Here is a 16424-nt window from a genome sequence, read left to right as displayed (position 1 = left end):
AAGAATTTGCCCAGATTTTAAAAATTAGAATGTTAGCATCTTTTTGATGTTCAATTTGGATTTAGAAACAGCAAATAGGGCCAATATTTTAAATTTGGAATTTGGACTAGATGGTGCCTGAAGGGCCTTCTGGCCATAAATCACAACAATTGATTGCTGATTTAAAATATCAGGGAAGCATCCTAAGTATCTATGCCAAGCTTTGATTACTGCTATCAGGTAAAGGATGCCACCTGGCTCAGTCTCTCAGCGTGGGTACAAGGAAATGCACTAAGCTAGGGCCCTACCACTAATGGGCTCTATGACCCTGAACAGGTCACTGCCTCTCTATGGGTTTGATTCCTTCTTCTCCACAATGGGAAAGTTAGATCAAATGGTTTTTATGGTCCCTTTCGATAGCTATAAGCTCTGATTAAGAGCCTGTAAAGCATGTGGTGAAGGCTGAAGAACAATCCCAGTGTACATAATACCACTGAACAGCACACTTAGAAATCATCAAAATGGTACATTTTAAGCTGTCCCTTTACCACAATAAAAAAATTTTAAATAAATAAAAATTTTCAGGGCATCTGCATGGTGCAGCCTGGTGAGCATACAACTCTTGGTTACGATCTCATGGGTCATAGGATCGAGCCCTGCATCAGGCTCCATGCTCAGCACAGAGTCTGCTTAAGACTCTCTCACTCTCTCTCTATGTCCCTCTCCCCACTTCTAAAATATATAAATCTTTTTAAAAAATAAAACAAAGAAAATGTTTCAAAAACAATCTGGGAAGCAAAACCAGCCACTTTGAGCAATAACTTAGAATTGCAGGAAACCCAAATGCTTCAACAGGAGGCCTCCAGGCTTGGCGTTTATTTCTTTATTTTTAATCAAGTAATCCTTGGTCCCCAAAGAAACATTCAGATACATGGAAGATGATGCTATTAAAAGAAAACCTTTTCATAAAACAGTAACTCCTTTAATACTGGAACTACCTCCCATTCACCATCTGAGTCCAATCCGCACAAGTAAAGCTTTCATGAACTGAGCCTCACCTGTACACAATATGGTCAAGAGCATGCACCCTAGCAAAAATGTCACTCTCGCTAGAGCAACTCCTCTCATTTCCTCCAGCCATGGAAACTAAGCAACTCAACTTTTGGCTCAAAGGCAGGAGGACAAGTTTATTATCTTCGGCCAGGTTTTTCAGATCCTAGGGAGATACCCTCTGCACTAAAAATCAATACAAGATTTTCCAAGGTGTTCGGTTTTGTCACTTGTCTGGAGACAATGGCCTCCGAAAAGAGGATGGACTATCTTACTTCCCTTCCTCCCTTTCTGTGCATGCTGCCCTTTAAAGACATGCTCTTTGTTCTGCAAATTCAAAGGTTGCTTTTATGTCCAGTGGGGTGGAGGGAGAAAGCTGTGTGTTTTTTAAATGGTGAAATCTGTCAAAGTCCCAAAGGCTCTTGTGATACAAACCAGGTCATTCTATACAGCCTGAACCCCCAATTCCGTAGGGGAAATAGGAACCATTTTTAACTCAAAGTAACTAGCAGTAGCAGGTGAATGCACTTGATTGGTCATAAGCAAATTATAGGGACACCACTTGGGGCCTAGAAGATGAGAAGAGCTTGGGGTGTACCTAGGCCTGACCTAACCCTCACACTCCTACCCGCCCACACGTCATCTTAGATATAGACAGGAAAGTGGTGGTACCCAAGAAGGGGAGTTCCCTTGTCATGTGCTCTGGATTGGCAGAAGGATATCTGAGAAGTCCCACTCTCACCTCCTTGAGCCCACCCCACAAAGATCCACAGAGGCTCAAGCCACCAGAATGGTCAAACTGAGCATTCACCTCTACCATTCTGAGAGCATCTCCCAAGCTCCCTTCCAGCCCTGCCCTCTATGGAAGGGTCAAGGCTGTGAAGTTCTCTTCCTTCCTTAGTTTCTCCTACAGAGGAGGCAGTGAGAAGAAGAATTGGAGGTGATACTGTCAAGGAGGAGAGAGAAGAGGAACACAAAGAAGAAAGGAAGGTCCCAAACAGAACATCTGCATGGGCAAGATGAGCAGGGCTGGGGGAATGCGAGAGGTTAATTAATCCAACCCAGGAGAACACCGAGGACCCGAAGCACACAGTTCATTAACGATGCTGGGCACACCCGTCAGGGCTCCAACTCACTGAACAGTTGTGGAGATAATGAGGATATAGGTGTGGAGTTGAAAGCTATGGACCCCAATGACACCTAATTTCCAGGGGTCCTTTGATGTCTCCAGGACACTGTTTTCCCAACTCACCTGATGATTAAGAATCACCTAGACACTGTTTACAATTTAGATTACCAAGCTCTCTTCCTAAAGTTCTGATTCCGCACACCAGGAAGAGGGTAGGCAATTTTTTTCTCTAGCAAAACCTATAGGTGATTCTTCGGGCAAGCTTGAGAAACACTGCCCAGAAGCAGTAAGTCCCTAAAACTGACTGTGCCTTAGACGTAACTGATGAGACATAAAAAATATGGGTTCCTAAGCCTCTGCTGGGGGATATATGTGGGAGGAAGTGATGCTGATGCCCAGGCAGGTACAGGAAGCTCTCCTGTGGTGATCCCTGGACTGAAGATGAATAACCCACGTCTGACTCCCTGCAGGCTGCCCCCTTGGTAGATTGGCCTGGCCAGGGCCCCAGTGGCCATGATGGGCACTATGATGGGCACCATTCACTGACATATGACCAACATGGATTAGAGTGCTTGGTGTAATGATAGTTTGTTTCTTCAAAGTAAACTTGCAAAATTATCAGCTCCATGAAGGCACAGATCGTTATCTGTCTGCTACCTGCTGTATTCTCAGTGTCTACAGCAGTGTTTACAGTACATAGAAAATTCAATAAATATTAAGCAAATTAATGGATGAATTAGTATAACTGAAATCCATTAAATTGGAGTATGACTGTCAAATGTATGAATCTATAGCTTTGTTTCAGTTGCCAACAAGCCTACTAATAAGAACCTTCTAACTCAAATAATCAATATGGAAATTACTACTATTTTAGTTGTGTATTATCAATATCACCACTGACCAAACCCAATGTTGCTAGCACTGTCTTTGATGTTTTCCATACATTATTTCGTTCCATATTTAAAATAGGCATGTGAGAAAAATATAACTATCTTCCATGTTGGAGAAGCTTAGAAAGATTATTTGCCCAAGATCACACAAAGAGTAAGTACAGGAACTCAGATGTGAACCCAAGTCTCTAAAATCCGTGCTTTTAACCATGTAGCCATGTTTACGTGGAAGATGGCCTACTATAAAGTAGAAATTATACCCCAAATTAAATTAGTAAGATTAAATCCAGATGGAATGTTGCTGCCATTCTAAGGGCTTTTGGTATAGTCTGGAGTTCCAAAAAAAGAAACCTAAGAAGGATGTTGACCACTGTGGTTGAGTAACACATTTACTGAACATGTGTTTTGCGAAAAGGGCCCTTGAGGAGGTTACAATCTATTTGGGAAGCTAAAACATAAGCAAGTGAAAACTTCATCATGAGATTTGTCCAAAGTAGCCCATGGGCACTGCCAGAAGCCCAGTGTTGGGAGGTAAGCAGTTCCTATGGGGAGGGTGGAAGACAGGCTTCCTGGAGGAAGAAGAGGAGAATCATAAAATGTAGAAATAATAGGTAGAACATTCCAGATCAAGAAACAGTGGGAGCTGGAGCAGAAAAGGCAGTTTGAAGACAATTCATGAGCAATATTTTGTTTATATTATTTTTATTATATGATTATTATCATTATATATGTCCACTGTAGGGAAAATAGAAGATACAAATTTTTGAAAACTATAAATATTCTATAAGCCAATCAACCACTCAGAGATTCCTTTTACTGTCAATTCTTTCAAGATTTACTCTAAGCATATTGCATGTCCCTTTATTCAGACATATGCATGTTTGTCTACATGCATTTAATTTTATGTTTACAGATTTACCCATGCATATATTATGTATCTTTATATATGCATATTCATATATGCACATTTATAAAATACTGATAATGTTTGTGGCACCCAGTGAGATTGAGTTCAAGGTGGTACAGAACAACTGTTCACACCCACAGGCACAAAATCACCATCTCTCCCCTTCCTCACCCTTGAGTCCACAGCCAGAGTGCATATGCTAAAAAGGATGGTGCTGAAGATTATTTAATAACGTAGAAAAGCATTCTAATATGTTAATGAGTGAAAAGAGCAGGTCAAAGTCTATACTGCATGATCCCACCAAGACTCAAAGGTGATTACCCATGTATATGCATGTATTCTAAAATTCAGAGAAAAAAAGACTGGAAGGACAATCTCAGAAAATTAACCTGGGAGTGGAACCCTTGGGTGATACTCTTATCTCTGGTTGTAAGATTTTCCAAATTGTCCCCGGTCAACATGCATTATTTTGTAAATCTGAAAAAAAAAAAATCAGTGCAATGAAACAGAAGGAAGGTAAAAAGCGTACAAATGAATTCAGATCGGCCCTGAATGTTCTGCTCAAGACTCCTCCTATGTTTCTGAACAGCTAAAACCGAATTAGCTAGTGAGGATTAGAGGAAGCAAAGCTCTCCGGGTGGCCAAGCCCTGACTTCAAGGCTTTGATGGGGATCTGTCTCCTGGGGCTGCCTTTGAGGCGCAGCGGGTGGGTCGGGGGTAGCGGGAGCCGGGACGCCTGGGGGGACCTGGAGGGCCCCCCCCAACCTCTCGCCCTTCGGCCCCCCGGCCGCGCGGCGATCGCGAAATCCTTCCAGCGGGGCGGCCGCTTCCTCCGCAGCGTCCCCGCGCCGGTGGGCCGGGCCGCGGGCACCGGACAAGTGGGCACAGCCGCCGCCGCCGCCGCCGCCGCCGCCTGGAAGGCGCTTTGTCATGCCCGGCGCTGAGCAGCGCTCCGCCAAGTTTCACCTTCGGTGACACAACTTTTCCGTGTTTCTTTTTTAGGCAGCCGCCACATCACGAGGCTCATGAGCACACCGAGGTCTGTAACAGACCCGCCTGCCAGATCCACGGCGACCGAGGAACGCGGGTGACCCGAGCGCCCAGCGCCACCGTCCTGTCCGGTCCCCGGCTGGTCGGGAAACGAACACTCCCTGGACCCGCAGCCTCGAGCGAGGAGCGGCCGGCCCGGTTGCCCGGAGCCCGGAGAATGGCTCGCAGCGTCCTCAGCGCTCCGAACGCCGCGCGCAAACGCAAGAGCCCTTGGAAGTCTGAACGTTCCCGATCCCCACCCCCCCCCCCGCCCCTCGCACCCCGAGGGGAGAGGCAAGCAGACACACAGAGAATCAAAAGCAAAGGCAAAATAAGCGGGTCAATTCACAATACTTTCAAAGTCACGCTTGAAAGAAGATTCTGAAAATATCCATAGGCATATTCAAGAACTGCACTCAGCCTGCCTTCTTTCGGTTGTTTACTTCTACTTTTAACAGCAAGCTAAATATTTTAAGAACTCGATCTGTTGACTAGCCCCCAGTTCAAGAGCAGTAGAAATGCCACCTCCACAATTTGGAGGGATGTTTGAGCCCTGGGTTTCATGTTTGTTATTCAACTTACCTACAACCATGCGATACACCCTTTACTGCTCATTACAGCCCCTAAACATAGGTTCTGCAGCACAGAGAACTACAGGATTCCGAACTTTGGGAAAACTATAATTAATATGCTAGTTCAAGGCTGTGTCTCCATTAACAAGATATATTTTTGGAAATATTATCTAACGGAAGGCAGCATAAACAGTATGAATGAATAAATAAAGCTCACACTTTATTTTTCCATTTAAAATGAGTTATATAATAAGTAGTGAAAAGCCTCTTCCATGGAGCTACACTTTAAGGAGTAGATTTCTTCACTCGAGTTAATATAGCTGTCAAGGGAGAAAATTCAGAAATGAGAATTCTCCAATGAGCCCAGTATATATCCTAAGGAACGCCATTCAGCTAATGAAACCACTGACATCTGTTGACAAGAAAAGGAGGGGGAAGAAAAGGAGAGAGGGAAGCAGAGAGAATGGGGCAGGCTTGAGAAAGAGAAGGAAATGAGACAGATGATTCTGATGAGAGGCAGGCTGAAAGCATATGCCATGTAATAGGGGAAAAAAATAAACAACTGGGAGTTTTACCCAGCAGTGAATTAAGAGGAAGTGGCATCTTTAGAACACAGGTGAAACAAACTCCAAGACACAGTTCTGGAGAAAAGCACCATTATTTTCAAACTGACAGATGCTTAAATCTTGTAAGTCACAGTAGTGGCCAATTGAGGGAAGATGTACACAATGAAAAAAAAAAAAAAAAAGAACGTCCAAAGCCAGAGGAAAAGGAAGGGTAACTGTAAGGTAGGGCTGAGTTTCTTTTGTCTCTGTGTGCAGAGGCCCAGCATAGTGCCTGGTAGGGAAGAGTCGCCCAACTAATGTTCAGAGATTCTTTCAGCTGCAAGAGGACCATAGCCCTAGAGCTGTCATGCACGTATACACAGGCACACTCTTCCTAACCATGCCCACAGTGGCAAACAGGAAGCAATTTTGTCTTTGTGCAAACCGAGATTAGATAAAGAATCACCTGTGTTGCCTAGGGAGACACTATGACACAGTGGTAAAGAGGTGGATTTGATGGGTGCCTGGGTGGCTTAGTTGGTGAAGTGGCAGACTTGATTTCGGCTCAGGTCACAATCTCAGGCTCTGGGCTGGGGGTGAAGCCTGCTTAAGAGTCTCTCTCTCTCCCTCTGCCCCTCCCTCGCCCCCAAAGGACGTGGATTTGAAGTCAGTCAAACTTGGCTCAAACCCTCACTCCACCATCTTGCTAGCTGAGTGACCTTAAGACTGGCCTTAGTCTCTGAGACTTAGTTTTTTCATCTGTCAAATGGGAATACTATTAGTATGTATATCTATCCTTGATAGAACTGTTAGGAAGATCTCAGGAGATAGTTCATGCCAAATCCCTTAGTGCTTAGAAAAACTATTAAGACCCTAACCCAAAGTATTTTCCCAACCAACCTAGATGCCAGAAAGTCAACTAGACATTATCAGTTCCTTTGGGTTAAACCTCTGCCTCTGGCAGTCCTTAGTTAAAATGATAATATCCCCAGGCATCTATCAGATTAAACCAAAGTGAGACAGTGACAGAGCCATTCTGTAACAGACAACTTTCTGATATGACAGCAAACTGGAAATGAACATAGAACATAGCATAGGACCAATGAGTTTTGGTACATGTATTCCACAATTATTCATTAATTACTACAATGCCAGTCACAGTGCTAGGTGCAACCCACTATCTATGTGACCTCATAACGCTACATTCTATGTGGAAGCTTCAATTTTCTCATCTCTATAGCCGGTAAACACTAATCACTACTTTGTTTGGCTGTCATGAGGTTTAAATGAGATATATGTAAAACTAATAAATGCCTACTGTACAAGTACTCAGTAATTTAGAAGCTACTATACTAATGATAACTATCATTATTATTGTCATTGTTATTAAATGATGAATCGAACATACCCTTGCTTAATGGAATTCCTTACCTTGCCGAGAACATTCAACAAATACTCTTTATGGGCACTCAACAGGGTTTTGTACTGGGGGAGTCCCCAAGAAACCAGAGAAAGGATGGGAAAGGAATCTTCCTGAAAGGGGAGGTGACTGAATGTCAGAAACAAAAAGGGCATACTGCAATATTCCATTTATATTAAACTCAATAACAGGCAAAACTAAAATATGATGACAAAAATCAAAAGAGAAGCTGCCTTTGAAGAGGGAATAACAAGAGAGGAACATGCGAGAACTCCCTGGGGCGATGGAAATATTCTATATCTTGATTTTGATACTGATTACATGGGTGTAAACTTTTGTCAAAATTAATCAAGAGGCACACTTAAGATCTGTGTAAGTTACTGTGTATAATCATCAATTACCCAAAAGGAAATTGGGTTCATTCTATTTTTTTTTTAATGAACTATTTTCTAATTTGGCTTCTGACCAGGCCTGCCTTTCACCAAAAGATATTTTCTTTTTCTTTTTTCCCCAGCCCTCCTGACAGGATCCAGAAAGAAAAGACATGTACACCTGAGAATTCCATTAGGCCAAATAGTGACTGTCCAAACCAGATCTGAGGTCTCCACAGAAAGGTGAGAGCAGGCAGGCCAAGCAAGCAACCCAGGTCACACCAACCCTACTGCACCTCCTAGAATGTTGACCCCAGCCTTACACCAACCAAAGCCAAGGGTGCTGCCAGAGTTCAAAATTATCAGGGATGCCTGAGTGGCTCAGTGGTTGAGTGTCTGCCTTCAGCCCAGGTTCTGATCCTGGGGTCCCGGGATCAAGTCCAACGTCGGGCAACCTGCATGGAGCCTGTTTCTCCCTCTGCTTGTGTCTCTGCCTCTTTCTCTCTGTGTCTCTCATGAATAAATAAATAATATCTTTAAAAAATAAAATAAAAGAATCAACAAGGATACCTACTACCCTCTCTGCCCTTTGGCTCTGGAGAATGTCATTAGCCAATGACACTAAGACCGTTTCCATCTGCAACTCAATGCTAAAAGTAATTTCAAAGGGCAGAGGCAAGCATAGGGCATAAAGGCAAGCATAAAGCATAGGGCCTTTACTTACAGTAATCTCAACATACAGTCATTGTAATTTGGGTTTCTTGTCTATTACAAACCCAGATTTTTAATAAACTAGTCCCCATTCCCATCGTGCCCCAAGAGCCAAGATTTTCTCTCTTTCCTAATATGAAACTGCCATTTTCAGGAGCAGTGGAAAATACTGCTTTAGAGAAAAAAATAAATGGTCCTCCAATTCAAGGAGAAAATAGACCTGCAGGCTGGCGTGGTAGTCATAATGATCACTATACACTATCGCACGTTCTTTAGGAAATTAATGCTTTTACCCAGATATCCACATCCCTAATGAGTGGTTCATCAAGATATGGCATTCACCAAAGTGACAAGAATGCCACAGTAGAAAAACTGTCAAAAATCTGATTCAAGTGAGTTTGTAGAACCAGTATATCACAAACAGATAAGCTATCTTTCAAGTTGATAAGGACCAAGATGAATCGTGTTTCCCAGTACAATGAACCTTAAGTCCACTCCTCAGCCTGTGCTGAGAAATCCTGAGGCTAATGTGTCTTCTAGAGAGGCAAACAGAAATTGGTGACCACAGACAATGATTTACGCAGACGTTTATCTTCCTTACTAAATACTAAAAGCATATGTGTTAAGCTTGACCAGGAAAGAGTCAAGTGGGATCCCCTCCACCAGCAGGATTTTAATTCATGGGTTTTTTTTCTCCTTGGATCGTTTAATCGTGGCAATTATTTTCTATTCCTTTCAAATTTCTCAACTCCAAAAATATAAGCCATAATGAACCAGACACTAGAAAGCCTTTTTATTGGATATATTTGAAGAGCTGCAACACATTCTGGTTGTTCTGTGTTGATTGTAATTCCCAGAATGAGGAGTTGATTTGAACATAAAACAGCACAGCTGCAAAGAGACCTGGAATGTTAACAGCTTCATCTCCCTACTCACTGCCTCACAACTCAGCCCCCCAGTTTACCACCCAAACTGTGACCCCCCAATCTGTCCCCTGTTCTGATCCTGTTCTCAGGGCCACTATACATTTCCCTGCCCTAGGCATGGGCCTCAACCCTTTCCCCTTCACCCACAGCTCACTTTCTGCTTCTCACCCTGGCCCCAAACCCAAGTCCATTCCCCCCTCCAACCTCACCCACATCTCCACCCCAAGGATGCACACTAAACGCCTTGAATGGGTTGAACTGTACCCGAAAGAGACTTCAAGGAAGGAACACTCAGGAAGGAAGAAGATACAGCAACCCTAACCCATGTCCCAACATGCTCCTCCTTCTCGCTTCAGCCTCTGTCAATAAAGAAGCTGCACACCACTAGAAATCATAATGAAGAGGACTGGGGCGGGGGGCACTGTGCAGTCCTCTCCTACACCTATCCCCACAAACAGATTAACACTTCTGATTCGAGATCGCCTTGGCCACACACTCTCATCAAGCCAGTGACCACTATCCTCAGCATAGAAGAAAACATGGGGTTTATGACACTCCGTAAAACCACTGGTCCATGATGATTTATTCACAAGGTGAAAAAACAAGTCCCTACATGAGTAATAGGTAGATTATGATTGTTAGTTTTTAGTGAGAAGTCACCAACGTCATGATTTCTTGTGGGTAAAATACCTCTAAACACCTGCTTTGCCCGGCCCAAATCTGAGAGAGACACTTGACAGAAGCTATTGCAGTAATCCACCAAGACCAAGATGATCTTTTGGAATGGCATTCATGGTTCAATACTGGATATGCTGGCTGTGTAACCACAATGCCCTGTCCTTAGGTATGGTTAGAGAGACTGTTGGAAATGGACAGGAAGGGAGCAGAAAATGAGCCATACCCACAAATGCACACTGGCACCACAATCTATTACAGCAACAGCTGTGCAAGTGGCTGGCTTCTTGGGCTATGCGTGGAATTGTCGTCCATCACCGGCAGCCAGCATAAGCCCAGCCTGACGCTATTACAGACCGTCTCACCAAGAGAAACCACAGCCTACATTACACGGCCTCAAAACTTGCCTGGTTGAGATGGCTCTCCCTAGGCACATGGTTGAAAACACATACCCAACTTCAAACAGGTAACTACAAGCCAAATGGTAATTCCAAAAAACGAGAATTGGCTAGCACTTTTACTCAATCTAGGGATGGTTTGGTTTTATCTGTCAGCAGGCTACACGTTTTCTGAATGTCACATAACACAGTTGCGGTAAACCAGACACAGCCTTAACCGAGTGCTTTACCAACAGAGAACTGCCGAGAAGATTTTATGTGACAAGGTAGAGAAGAGTGAGTCAAAGCTAAGGGACTATCTACTTGAACAAACAAATGTTATGCTTTCTTCTTCCCTGAAATGGAAATAGGTCCTCCTGTTCAGAAGCTGAATGCAGCTAACTATACACCTATCTGCCAAATTAAAAGTTTATACAAAGCCTAAAGAAATGCACAAAAGGTGATTTGCTACACAAGAAGCCATTTTCATAGTTTCAAACAAAATCAAGATTCCCATCCCACCCCACCCTCCAAGGGGACAGACTATCTCATCTGGCTACGTTACTGAAAAGATTATAAAGGATCACTGCCCATCACTGAGACTGGTCTTAACCTTCATGAGTTGAAGAAAATGTCATTTAAATACAACTGGCAATTGATGTGTGTGAAAGCCGTATTTCGTTCAGCAGCACAAAATAACTTAGTGATTCCCTACTATCTGTGCTTTAAGAACTCTAGAAACACTATACTGTATTATAATCTTCTAGGCTGTGGGCATGAACCCCAGATGATGGGGTGGGAGGCTGAATTTAAATGAACAGGAGGCTCTGAAAGCAGATTATGAAATTCATTCAAATAATTGACTTGATTCAACCATTTGTCACACTGTTGTTCAAAATCATATATGTGTATATTCAAAGTATCTATTAAACGTTCAACTCTATATCCTGCCATGATGCAAAGAGTGTGCTCATGAGTCCCTTAAACTCAGAAAAATATTAAAAATGATCCAATTGTAGGAAATGTGTAAATAACCAAACCTCTTCATGAAACTTTATTGGTTAAAATAGAAATAGACCTGGTATCTTTCATCTCTAACACAAAAAGTAGTCTTTAAAATTTGGTCACATAAGGCTTTGAACATACTTGAAAGGAGGAAAAGCTAACTATCACGCATTGACTATTTTCAAAATGCTCTAAATTCAACAACCAACAGAGGCAGAAATGGGACTCCCGCTCTCAGCAGCCATAAGATTCCCATCTCCTGGGGAAAGTAAACTCCCTTCTTAAAAGTTGTCTTATAAAATTACTTTAAGTTCTTCTAATTACAACCATAATTCCAAATGCTAATTACATAATTCCTACAGAGAGGTATTCCGTTTCAAATGTGGTGAGTCAACATCATAAAATATTATGACATACGCCTAGTAAAAATTATCATTATCTAGTTACAGAAACCTGTCCTAATGTTTCCAGACTTGTTACTCATTTTGGACAATTGCAAATTATATTCCTAAGACAGCAACTCACTTTCCATGAATGAATTCGGACTTAGGGTCCTCCCAAAGGTAACCTAAAATAAATGTTAGGTAACCACCTGCTGGAAATCGGGAACTAAAATCCCAGAAACAAATCTCAAGTACTCCCAGATTCAGAAGGGAATCACTGGCCTAGAACAATTTGGCGCTACAATCTTCCATTGCAGTTACCTCTCCAGGCCCTCACGGCAGAACAAAACCTTTCAGCAAATCTGAAGGCATTTTCTTTTAAACCTATGAATGCCTGTTTAAGACAAACTACAAATAGGAAAGCTCTGGAAATGCACACCCAGAGTTCTACTTTCTAAGTGACTGTTTCAATTAATCTGCGCACCTCAGCCAGCAGCTGGGAGTGGGTAGGGAGGAGCCTTGAGCCAGGCCAGTGGCAACACTGACCCTCAGGACCACAGATCTATAGCCTCCCCCCAAACTTGCCCACCTTTCCTCAACGCTTTGCCTAATTGGAAGAGATCCACTCCATTTAGAAATAAGGATAAAGGCCCTGAGCTGAAGACTTTGACAACTTTCAGCGGGGGAGGGCTGGTGCTGCCCTAGAATCTCCTGGGGAAGGGAAGCTCTCAGATGGGGAGAGGCGAGAAGGAAGAGATGAGAAAAAGGAATAGGGACAGGAGTGGGAGGCAAAGGGGCCCCAGAGTGCAGGGAGGAATGAAGGGCCCCGTCAACGAAAGCCGGGGCTCCCTCTGTGCAGTCCCACTTGGGCTGCGGTTCAGCGCGCCTGGGGACCTCGAGCCGGCCCAGCCCACTCGAGCGTCTGCTCTGTGGCCGCCCGACGCTCGCCTCTAAGGCACCTGCCGGTTCCCAACTGCTCTAACCACACCCCTCTCTGTGCCTCTCCCCGCACCCGGGTCTCCAAGGATGCGGTCTCCAGTCTGCATTCCGGAGCGACGCCGGGTCCTTCGCAAGGCAAAGGCCAGTGCCGGCGGGGGTCAGAAGGAACCCCCCCCTTCCTTCTTCTGAGTTCTCCCCGGGTGTGAGCCCTACTCTGCTGCGCCTCCCCAACCCGCCGGTGGGAGGCCCCAGGCCGAGATGCACACTCCGGGGGACCGGCGGCTGGCGCCCCGGGCCAGGCGGCTGAACCCCAGAGAGGGGAGGGAGGGGACTCTCCTCCCTCCCAGCGGAGGCCCGCTCCCGCTGGGCACTAGTGGCAAGGGGACAACAGCCTTTGTTCTCCCGGGGCTTGGCGAGGCTGCGCTGCCGAGGCGCGGCGCGGGCGGCGCCGGGGCACCGGGATTGCTCACTTTTGCACGCGGCGTGTTGAAGGTTGCAAGCTCCTGCCTTCTGGGGAGGGGGTAGAGAGTTGGGGGAGTAGGGGGTGTGAGGGGGAAAGGAGCGTGGGGGGAGGGGTTAGGCGTCTCGGCCAGGCTCTTTGTTTGCATTGGGGGCGGGGAGAGGGGTTTGAAGGTGGATTGGAGCTTGGGTTTCTGAGAGTGGGGCAGATTCCTGAGTATGTCACCATGTTGCACCCGCGCAGCACACATATGCACACTCGCGCACACGCACACACATGCACTCGCACAGATAGGCGGCCGGCTGGTAGCAGGCAGCGCTGTTCCCGGCGCTCGGGGCTGCAGCAGCTCGGGTCGCCCGCAGCGCCACCACGGTGCGTCCAGAGGGGGAGTGGAAGAGGCTGGAGGCACTCGCGGGGCGACAATTCCACGAGGAAGGAGGGAAAGTGGTGCAACCCCAGCCCCCCCCCCACCCACCCAGCGGCCAGCCTCCCCCCCTTCTCGCCCGGGGTCGCAGAGGTCACGGGCAGCTTAGGCTCCAGCAGGAAGGCAGGGAGCCACCGAAGGGCGGCGCGCACGCGAGGGGGCGAGGGAAACCAAGGGAAGGGAAGCCGGCGGACTGGGCGGGCGGGCTTACCCTTAGAAGCATCTTTCTCCTCTTTGGGCTTGGTCACCTTTCCACTCATAGATCCCAGCTTGCTTGACAAGGGTCGCCCAGGAGACGGAAGTCCTCGCCGAGCGGGCCGGACTTCGGAGAGTGCTTAGGGCGGCAAGTCGCGATCGCGAGCTCCCCTCGGTGTGGCTCGGGGCGGAATCCGCTTTTCCCCACCACTGCCGCTGCCGCCGCCGCCGCTGCCTACGAGAGAGTGGGGAGGAAAGGAGAGGGGTGAAGGAGGAGCCGCCGCCGCCGCCGCCGCCGCCTCAAGCCCGAGCGGCCGGCCACGGGAGGAGCCGCTCGCCTTGCTCCAGAAGTGAAGAGACAAAGCGGCGCGGCGCTCCCTCCGCGCCCCGCGCCCGCGGCTCCGGCCCGCCCGCCCGCTCGCCCAGGGCCGCGCTCGCAACCCCCGGGGCCGCCGAGAGGTGCGGCCGGCGCTCTGGGCTCCGCCGCCGGCCTCCCCGGGCTCCGCGCGGGCCGCTCTCCGGGCCGGCGCGGGCCGCGCGGGGAATCGCCTGGGTGGGCTGCCCGCGCGCCGGCGGGCTCCTTGCCCCCGCCTCTCTCAATCCGCCGCGGGCCGCCAACTCAATCAAAATAAAAACCCGAGGAAGGTTGAAAAAAAATCAAAACAAAGACGAAAATATTCACTTAAAAATAACGAGCCTCCCCGAAAGGGAAATGTTTGAACATGTGATGAGCAACGTGTGAGCCTGTTACACCGCAGAGCCGCGCAGCTCCTCGCCCGCGGAGAATCGAGAGGGGAGGGTCGCCTCTTTCTTTCTGTTTAATCAATTTTCAGGTTGCTGTGATTTTGCCAAAAGGGGGGCCCGAGTGGCTCGCGAGCCGAGGAGCGGGAACCGAGGGCCCTTACCTGCTCTCTCCCTACACCCACACCCCCTCGGAGCTCGCCCGCTCCCTCGCTCGCGCTCTCCTCCCCGACAACTCTCCGGTCCCAGAGAGCCGCGATCCAGCCCGCGGCGCGTTCTATATAAACGGCAAGGTGTGGGCACGCGGGGGGCGGGGGCGACGAGGGCGGGGCCCATTCGGAGCCACCCGCCGCCTGTAGTAAAAGGAGAGCTCGGCAGGGGCGCGCCGACGTCAGCCGCCGGTTGGCAGAGCCCCGGCGAGCCCAGCGGAGAGCGGGCGAGCGTGGCGGCCGGGCGTCCCCGGCCCCTCCTGGGCGGGCAGGGCCCGCGGGCGCCGCCGCAACGGGCTCGCGCCGTCCGCCGCCGGGATCGAAGCCCGTCGCGCCCCCAGCCCCCACCCCGCCCCTCAGCCCGCAGCGCTGCCCGGGCCCGAGCGAGCCGTCACCTACACTTTGGGGACTCCGCTGTCGGCAACTGCCTGCAGCGAGCGGCGGAATCTCAGTCCGGGAAGTCGGCGACTCGTTGCCTCCGGCTAGCTGCCCAAGTTGAGACAGCCGGGCTCTCCGGGCAGGGAGGAGGGCGCGCTGGGATCCGAGGGTCACTAGGGCAGAGAGTGAAACTGGCCTCGGCGGCTGCCACCTCCCACCCCCACCCCCACCCCCTCACGCAGGCCCCTCCTCCCAGGGCTGATCGCTCTGGTTGGCACGCTGCGCGCGAAGAGTGCCCACCATCCAGGACAGCCAACCCCAAGCAAAGGGAGTGAGGTGGCGCTGGGGGCGAGGGCTGTAGAGGGATCAGTGGGATCGGCGTCTCGCCTGGGGCGCGCTAGCGACAAAACACAGGGAGGGACCCCGAAGATTTCAACTACAAGGAAAACTGCTGGAAAATTGTACAAGGGAGGGGGCGACTGAGGAGGGAGATAGAGCCAAGGAAATGGAAGAGGGGGGGTTACAGAGTAGCTAGGAATCAGCCCTGGGGCGATCTGGGGAACCCTGTCCGCGATGGCCCCTTTTTGGGCGCGCGGAGACCCGGGAGCCCGGCGCCGGGTTGAGAGGCTGGGGGTGGGTGGGGGGCGGCCGCTACCGTGCCTTGGTCCTCAGAGCTGTCCATTAACCAGACCCAAGGCTCCAGCCTGGCGGTGGAGACTCGGCAGCGACTCCCACGCAGAAAATCCGTTTCCCACCCAACTCCACCCGCTCCTTAATTCGGTTTCGTTAATGGCATTAAACCAGGCAAAGAAATTATATAGATGGATTAGTCCCACTGAATCCCAGGCGGTAACTCAATTACAAGAGCCTGCTGTGGCTTTCAAGACCGGGAGAGTGGGCTGCCTCCCAAGCCGGCCCAGGTCTAAAGGTCAGCAACTCTCTAAACTCAATTTGCAGCCTCCGTCCTCGGGCTGGGAGGAACTCCAGGTCTGTTTTTCCTGTAAATTATATCTGATAATCGGGAGGCTGATGACACAATGTAATTATCCAACCCAAGGTTAGACCATTAATTAATACCCGTACTTTGGGAAAGAAGGAATCTCTCTTCA

The 16424-nt window shown here is 48.3% G+C and overlaps 1 protein-coding gene across 3 annotated transcripts in view; it reads right to left on the bottom strand.

Annotated features, from left to right (window-relative positions):
• The window catches only part of FGF13 (fibroblast growth factor 13), a 502053-nt gene extending 486568 nt beyond the window's left edge, over window positions 1-15485 (bottom strand). Inside the window, exons 1-2 of one of the 3 annotated variants that reach the window (XM_077890187.1) lie at window positions 15337-15485; window positions 14004-14222 (exon numbers count right to left, since the gene is read on the bottom strand). In XM_077890187.1, coding sequence (XP_077746313.1) covers window positions 14004-14052 — 49 coding nt within the window. In that variant the 5' untranslated portion in view covers window positions 14053-14222; window positions 15337-15485. Of the gene's footprint in view, window positions 1-14003; window positions 14223-14892; window positions 14994-15336 lie in introns of those variants that run through there. The other 2 variants (XM_077890186.1, XM_077890189.1) reach the window with 2 other exon arrangements.
• Between the last annotated feature and the right edge of the window lie 939 nt (window positions 15486-16424).

Source organism: Canis aureus, chromosome X (assembly GCF_053574225.1).
Source record: "Canis aureus isolate CA01 chromosome X, VMU_Caureus_v.1.0, whole genome shotgun sequence".
Taxonomy (NCBI): domain Eukaryota; kingdom Metazoa; phylum Chordata; class Mammalia; order Carnivora; family Canidae; genus Canis; species Canis aureus.
The sequence above is the reverse complement of the archived record's forward strand: the minus strand, read 5'-3'. Positions and strand labels throughout refer to the sequence as shown.